General features: G+C 40.2%; 1 protein-coding gene across 1 annotated transcript in view; it reads right to left on the bottom strand.

Annotated features, from left to right (window-relative positions):
* Positions 1-8,148, bottom strand: part of LOC107753728 (slit homolog 1 protein-like) — an 81,680-nt gene that overhangs the window by 21,059 nt on the left and 52,473 nt on the right. Inside the window, exons 15-25 of the mRNA XM_016569942.1 lie at positions 7,628-7,791; positions 6,263-6,286; positions 6,022-6,166; positions 4,925-4,999; positions 4,707-4,850; positions 4,467-4,610; positions 3,020-3,186; positions 2,798-2,930; positions 1,335-1,403; positions 1,174-1,245; positions 1,016-1,087 (exon numbers count right to left, since the gene is read on the bottom strand). Coding sequence (XP_016425428.1) covers positions 1,016-1,087; positions 1,174-1,245; positions 1,335-1,403; positions 2,798-2,930; positions 3,020-3,186; positions 4,467-4,610; positions 4,707-4,850; positions 4,925-4,999; positions 6,022-6,166; positions 6,263-6,286; positions 7,628-7,791 — 1,209 coding nt within the window. The remainder of the gene's footprint in view (positions 1-1,015; positions 1,088-1,173; positions 1,246-1,334; positions 1,404-2,797; positions 2,931-3,019; positions 3,187-4,466; positions 4,611-4,706; positions 4,851-4,924; positions 5,000-6,021; positions 6,167-6,262; positions 6,287-7,627; positions 7,792-8,148) is intronic.

Genomic DNA, 8,148 nt, shown 5'->3' with positions numbered 1-8,148 from the left:
GTGTATCAGTCACTCCTCTCTTCCTTCTCTGCAAATGTCTCCACTGCTAAAACGACATACTACCACAACAAAATTAACAACTGCTCTGACTCTCGCACACTTTTCAAAACTTTCTCTTCTCTTCTCGGTCCTCCTCCCCCTCCTCCTTTATCAACTCTTACAGCTAATGACGCAATTCGAACAGCTGAGTCTTTAGCCATTTTCAAAAAACATCTAAAGACACATCTTTTTCGCCAGCACCTGACCAACTAATACTAGCACTTACCTATTCTATTCTATTCTGTTCTGTTCTATTCCGTTCTATTATTTAATAAAAATAAAATAAAATACATAAAACCTAGCTACGTGTACTGTGCTAGACTAACTGAGACTTGTCATGGCACTTGTATACTGTTGTTCTCTCATTGGTTTGATTGCTTCTATTGTTCTCATTTGTAAGTCGCTTTGGATAAAAGCGTCTGCTAAATGATTAAATGTAAATGTATATCTTTAGTTGGACTTCAGTTCTACTTCTGCACAATTAAAGTGCATTAAGCACAAAATTAGCTGTTCCAATTTAGCAGACTTTAAGTATAGCAGTGTAGTATACTAAAAGTACAATTGCAGGGTATTTTTATTAAGTACATACATATGTAAATATATTTGTAGTACACTTAGCATAACATAAATGTATTTTAAAAACATTTTAGGTTTTAGTAGATTTATTATATATATATATATATATATATATAAACCATTTTTCCAGAAATGTTATTCATTAAACATAATACAAATTATTTTAAAATATGAACAGAATTATTTATATTAATAACCCTAGAAAACCTTTTCTTTTAAACTAATTGACAGTCTTTTTTTGGATATATTCATTCATTCATAATTGATTTATTTTACTGTTTTGAATTAGAAACAGCTGCTTCACAATCAGTTTGAAAGCTTCATGCGACTGCCTGCCACAATCACACTCGAGTGCTGGAGACAATGGAAAGGCAGCTTTAGTTCATAAAGATCTACGTACAGCAAGCGGAGTGACTGAAGACCTCCAAACGCCAGAGTCGGGATACAGCGCAGAGCGTTATAGCTCAGGATCCTGCAGGACAAAATCAGACAAATCCTGCAGTGAGATGTCAGTGTCTCAGCGGTCTCAGCGTGTCATTAATGCTGTGGAAGACCTACAGCGTCGTCAGCTGACTCATGTTGGCAAACGAAGAGTTGGTCAGCGAGCTGATTTTGTTGTTACTCAAGTCTCTGAAATGAAAGATCACAACATTACCGTCAAACCAAGATGACAACTTCTCCATTACACACGTGTGTTGAACAGTAAGAGCGAGGCGTACACTAGCTGCAGGTTTTTGAAGTTGGACAGCTCCTTTGGCACCACACTGAACTGGTTTCCATCCAGATACCTGCAGACACAAACTCACTGTTAAAGCCATCTACATATTTACAGTATCTCACAGAAGTGAGTACATATAAAAATGTGAGGGGTGTACTCACTTCTGTGAGATACTGTATCTGCTTCTCACAGTCATGTGGCTTCAGAAGACTTGTGTGAACCACTTTTATGAAGCTCTGTCCTTTGTGTGTGTGTGTGTGTGTGTGTGTATGAGTGTGTGTGTGTCTGAGTGTGTATGTGTATGTGTATGTGTGTGTGAAAGTCTGCTGGGTGTGGGGCAGGACTGACGCTCCTCTCAGCACCTGCTCGTGGTGTTTTGGTAGGAGGAGAAGCTTTAATGACAGGCTGAGAGCACAGCACACCTGGCTAGAGTCAGTGAGAGCTCTGGCCAAATGAGAGGTTTTCACGCTCGGAGGAATGACAGGCATCTGCTGACGCTCTGTGTGTGTCACTCCCACTGAAAACCACTCTCATTACACACACACACACACACACACACACACACACTACAGCTCTGACCACCACCCACACCATATACAACCCTCTTACTGATAACTAGAAAGATTTTGCATTTATGGTAATCTTAACCTTTAGAGATAGAAAACCCAGCAGGTTTTTCTATCTCTCTGAATTGCTCTAGTAGCTCCGCCCACTGTGAAATCTCATTGGTCCTCATCTTGATCCACATTATAGTTTTTTTTTAAATTGCTTAGACACTAAAAGTGATACTTGAGGCCCACTTAGTGAAACCATTCACTAATATACCTAATCTTTAGACCAAGTCTGCAAAACTATAAGCACACATGCTTTAAACTCTGTTTGATATTGTAAAACTTTTTGTATAACTCTAAACAGTTCTCTACATTACACGCATCATTCGAAACTAACAGCTCTTTTGTTTAATTTGGGAAACACCGGGATTCTAATGCCACACTCATTTACTGATGACCTACACACAGTGATTATGTGTGAAAGCACTTGTACATAATTTGTTCACTTAGTAATCAAAATTCTCTCTTTTTTTTTTTTTTTTTAGAAAGAAATGATTTTGACCCCTGCGTTAGGCTAACCGAGACTTGTCATTTGCACTTATACTGTATATTGTTGCTCTTTTGTTAGTTTTGACTGCTTTTATTGTGCTCATGTGTAAGTCACTTTGGATAAAAGCGTCTGCTAAATGACTAAATGTAAATGTGTGTGTTTTGTGGTTTTGTGTGTAGAGTTTTGAGAAATGGCCCATAGTTTCAAAAACTGTGTGTAAGCATTTTGAAAAAAACTGTAACATGACATAAGCTCTGATTGGCTGTGATTTCCTCCCTTTTCTGAGGCAAAAATTTATTCCTTGATACTGGAAACGATACAAAGACAGAAGACAGTGTGATGGTGCTCAGAGCGCTGACTCACAGCTCGGTGACGTTGCGCGGGATTCCTTTGGGTAAGACGCGCAGGTGTTTGTTGCTGCAGCGCACCACTGTCTCCAGACAGGTGCACTCTGAGGGACACTGAACAGGCGGCATGCAGCTCGCCTCCTCTTGATCTGCCCACATCACAGACACACAGGCAGTGAATCATCCTACTGTGAAAACAGTGTGTCAAATCAATCTTTATGAAGAGAAGAGCATGTACCCTCCTGGCAGCGGAAGTCTGGTAAGGCCACGTCCTGCAGGGGAATCTCTTTGAGGAACGCCGGCCGCTGGCAGCGCGGGTTTCCCGTCACGATCTTACGGTTCCTCAGCCAGCTGCTCAACCACGCCAGGTGGCAGTTACAGTTGAACGGGTTGGCCAACAGGTTTCTGACATTCACACACACACACACAAAGATATTAATTAGCCACCTCTGCAGCGCCAAGCTTGTCCTAAACAACAAAGTACTCTTTCCATTAATTATTATTTTGTAATTCAATACACCCAACACTGGATCTGTATTGTAAGGTGCAGCATAATGTCAGGTATCTACCTTTTTCCTACATCCCATCATGCTTTGTGTGAATTATGGGAGTAAATTTCATCATGTTGTCACTAATCATCAGATTGTTTAAAGGCTTGCATTCAGGCTCATTCTATAACTATAACTATTTTTGGTCTGTTTCAGATTTAAGACCATAAAAAGTCCAAAATAGTACAGCGTCTTCAATTTGGGGACAGAAAGACAAGAATTGAAATATAGCTTACACTTCAAAAGGCTATGGTTTAATTGATTAAATATGAGCGCTGCAAGTTTCAAATTCAGGTGCTGTGCTGCTTTGTTTACTGCAGTTACAGAAGAAACGGCTATATTTCTGCCGTTCCGAAAGCGCCACCTGCTGGCAGAGAATGAATTTGCATTTTTCAATAAGCCCTTCTGCTAATTTTGTTTAGACCAAAGCCAAAATCATACCTTAGTTTTACGCAGAAAACACACAGTTGTAAATGTGGTTTAATGAAGATAATGAATGATGAAAATCTAAAGATATAGCCTTCACTAAGATACATTTATATGTTACTAAATGAATAGAATTGTTTGATAATTATTGTTTAAATTAATCTAATATCTGATACTTTTGACTTCCAACACTACACCCTCCCGTCTCCCGGATTTTGGTACCCAAATGTTGACAGGTATGCCTTTATTAACCCCCTGGAGCCATGTGGAGCACTTTTTATGATGGATTTATGCACTTTATTGGGCTTGACCACTATTCGCTGCCATTATAAAGCTTGGAAGAGCCAGGACATTTTATAATATAACTCCGATTGTTTTCGTCTGAAAGAAGAAAGTCATATACACCTAGGATGGCTTGAGGGTGAATAAATCATTTTTCATCTAAATCTAATTTTCATCTTTGGGTGAACTAACCCTTTACTCGCACTCGGTGTGAAAGGCCCTTAAGCTTTTGAAAGTCAAATGATACCAATGAATGAGGAGAATACAGTTAAATCAACTCAAAGACTGTTGAAGAAACCATCAGGCTCCAATGGCACGGCTTCCCAGGAATGATCCGGCTCGAGTTATTGACTACAGGAAACATCTGTCTCTACCACCATATGCTAAACTCCTTCTCAGGATTTCTGCCAATGTGTGTTTGGCTCGTACAGGGTTGAGAGGCTCTGCAGCGTGTCGAAGGCTCCGGGTGTGATGGTGGTCAGCGTGTTGTCGTAGAGCGACAGCAGACGGACGTTGTGCAAGCCCGTGAAACTGTTGTTGTGAATGCAGCTGATGCGATTGTTGCGCAGCATTCTAGAACAGAAAGACGTGAAGAGGAATTCGCACAAAGAAAACCATATATTATGGCTGATTCAAATCTGATTGGTTTTTGACGGAAGCTGGGCTCACAGCATGCGCAGGCCGTCCAGTCCTCTGAACATCCCGCTGTGCACTGAATCCAGCTGGTTTGCCGTCAGGTGCAGCTCATTGACCGGAGACGCTCCCTCAAATGCCCCATCCTCGATCTCTGAGATCTTATTGTTGCTCAGGTTTCTGCAGATCAAACCATAATGTCATTGGAGCATCGGGACCAGAGTGTCACACGGATGAGAGAGCGGCGTACTTACATTTTCTTCAGGTGAGAAAGCATCTTGAAAGCACCTGTGGCCTCTATCACCGTGATCTCGTTATTGTTGAGACGCCTGGAGAAAGCACATGGAAGAACGCGATGAAATAACATAAACAGCCCTTACGAAAATTAACCATGGTTTCCCTGCTGAAATGGTTTTACTGTTTATAATGGGAATTGTATTGGTTTTAATGGAAACTGTAATTGGTCTCTGCTGGTAATTGGTCACCTTCTATTGGTGGCTTGTTAAAACCATTAAATCCTAATGGAATGCGTCCCAAAACACACTGCAGGAAACCCTTTTGAATGGTTTTAATGGTTAAAAGCTTGTAATGGTATTTGTAGTGGAAACCATTAGAATTTCTGAGATGGTTTCTATTGTTTTTTTTTTGTTGTTGTTGTTTTTTTAGCAGGGTTTACTAACAAAACCAAAAAAACATGGTTAAAACAGTTCTGTCATGACAGCTCTCGGAGAGATTGGCATGGTAATGTACATGACAATGCTAATGTATTTGGTCTTGGTGGAATAGATCTGCACACACGATCTATTAAGATCTATATGCTACTGCCAATACATCCACAACATGCTGCTGTGAGCATGTAAGAAATATTGCTGCTGCACATATAACACATATGAAATAACCCCCATATAGCATACATGAATCACCTCGTAGCAGATCTATACAGGTGGAGCTGGGGAAGGTGGAGGGTTTCTGAAGCAAGCTGCAACTGCTACAGCAAACACTAGTCATATATTTGAATGTTGAGCAGCGAGCTCATTGGCTACCGATACAGGAGAGAACCAATCAGCTGTGCCATGTGATAATGATGTCATTAGGTCAGATTGAGTTAGACCTATCTAGAGTTTCATGCCAGAACTCTGTATTTAAACCATGGTAACCACAAATTAACCATGGTTTTGCTAATCATCCCATAGTTTAACCATGGCATTTGTAGTAAAACTGTTATACAAATGGTAATCAATACGCCAAAAAAGCATGGTTACTACACTTTTACTAAAATGAAACCATGGTTAATATTTGTAAGGGAGACTCCTGGCATTCATTGGCAGGTGTGAGGTGTTTGCTGTCTTACAGTTCAGTGGTGGATGCTGGGATGTGCTCAGGGATGCGGTTCAGCCGTAGATTGGAGCAGTCCACTACATTGGACTCACAGCGGCATTTGGCTGGACAGACGGGGTCATTATTACAGTCATAGCTCAGCCTGGTGTCCTCCGTTCCTGCAGCAAACACAACACGGTCATCCTCCAGCCGCTTGAGCAGAGCCTCGCAAACCAAAGCTTCGTCTCATGCTAATGAATGCGGCGCACACTCACCTGGGATGACATACTGCTCTTTGGCTGTGATGGAAACACAAGAAGACAATAATCACCAAAACTAATCATACACCATCAGCATCTCAGAATACAAATGCATTCACAGATGAGCTTTGGAAAATCGACTGTGTCAATGATGGAAGGCAACAGAGATAAAGTACGCAGTGTTACTGTACAGGCTGTTTTTGCGTAGTGTGTATGCAGTGGTACAGCATGAAAAATTGAGATTTTACATTTGTCTGGCTTGTGTTTTGGTATGTGCATCAATCCATTTCACCAGCTGTTGTGTAGAGGCTTTCTTGGACACAATGCATGTGTGAGAATCAGCTCTGCAAACTGTATTTTCCTGAGCTTCTCAGTATCAAGCATTGCATTCAAGCACTGTATGCAGCACAGAAAATATTGCCGTTCAAAATTCCTGTATATGATTCATTTTCCAAAACAAAACATGATGTACTGGAAACCATTTGTAATAAATGGTAGCTGATCACAATCTGTCATTGCCAACACAACACTGTAAGCACAAAATATGCAGTATATACTGCTGTTCAGAATGTTTTTGCAAGAAGTCTCTTTTGCTCACCAAAGCTGCTTTTATTTGATCAAAAATACAGTAAAAACAGTGCTATTGTGAAACATTATTACAATTTAATATGTTGCTCAAGAAACCTTCTTTGTGTGAAATTGATCAAAAGTGACAGTAAAGTTATAATGTTGCAAAATATTTCTATTTCAAATAAACGCTTTGAATCTTTTGAACTTTCTATTCATCTGTGAATCCTGAAAAATAAAATGGATCATGGTTTCCACAAAAATATTGTGCAGCACAACTGTTTTCAACATTGATAATAATCAGAAATGTTTCTTGCAGCAAATCAGCATATTAGAATGATTTCTGAAGATCATGTGATACTGAAGACTGGAGAAATGATGCTGAAAATACAGCTTTGATCACAGAAATAAATTACAGTTTAACAGATATTCACATAGAAAACAGCTAATTTAAATGGTAATATTATTTCACAATTTTTACTGTATTTTTGATCAAATAAATGCAGCCTTGGTGAGCAGAATATACTTCTTCCAAAAATACAAATTATTCCAAACTGCTAGTGTATATTCAGCAGCTGCTATAATGTGATAGTGTTTTTACCTGCAGACTCACTGTAATTTATCGTGTGGAAAACTACTCATTCAGTACAGTAAGAGGTCACGGTCGTATTGTTTTTGATTAATCACAGTGTGTAATGGATGTGTTTGATGGTTTTGTGATTAAACATAATGGAAGTTTTGAATATTGTATAGAGTTTGAGGTTTACACAGTGACGGTTTGTGGTGTTGAAGGCTGAAGCGGCAGTGTTTTACCGGAGCAGCGGAACTTCTTGCTCTTGATCTGGCCGATGCGTTTGTTGGCGAGCCGGCGAGGGCTGGTGCATCGGGCGCCGCTGGTCTCGATGGGGTTGGAGCGCAGGTAATCAGCAAGCCACTTCAGATTACAGTCACAGATGAAGGGATTCTGCGCCAAATGACTGCAGTGACACAAACACATTCACCTTATCAACACCCATGTGCAGTCACATGCTCTGCTGGGCATTCAGCTCATCTAGCCGCGTTTACAGCGATATTCATACAGCTCTTCACATATAACATCACTTCAGTAATGATGGTTAGAATTGCAGCTTGCCATCTGTTGAAGAAACATGTCAAACATGATCATGAATCCAACAGGAACTTTGCCTTAACCTCCCCTGTGGAGCTGCAGTTTACATGAGTGAAGTTGTAACCTGTTATTTGCTAGACTAAGTAGACTTTTAATAAATCTGTTCAGAGGATACAGTATAGTGTGAGTGTGTGTGTGTGTGTGTGAGTGTGTGTGAGTGTGAGTG

The sequence above is a fragment of the Sinocyclocheilus rhinocerous genome, unplaced genomic scaffold (assembly GCF_001515625.1).
Source record: "Sinocyclocheilus rhinocerous isolate Xijiao unplaced genomic scaffold, SAMN03320098_v1.1 scaffold3824, whole genome shotgun sequence".
Classification (NCBI taxonomy): domain Eukaryota; kingdom Metazoa; phylum Chordata; class Actinopteri; order Cypriniformes; family Cyprinidae; genus Sinocyclocheilus; species Sinocyclocheilus rhinocerous.
The sequence above is the reverse complement of the archived record's forward strand: the minus strand, read 5'-3'. Positions and strand labels throughout refer to the sequence as shown.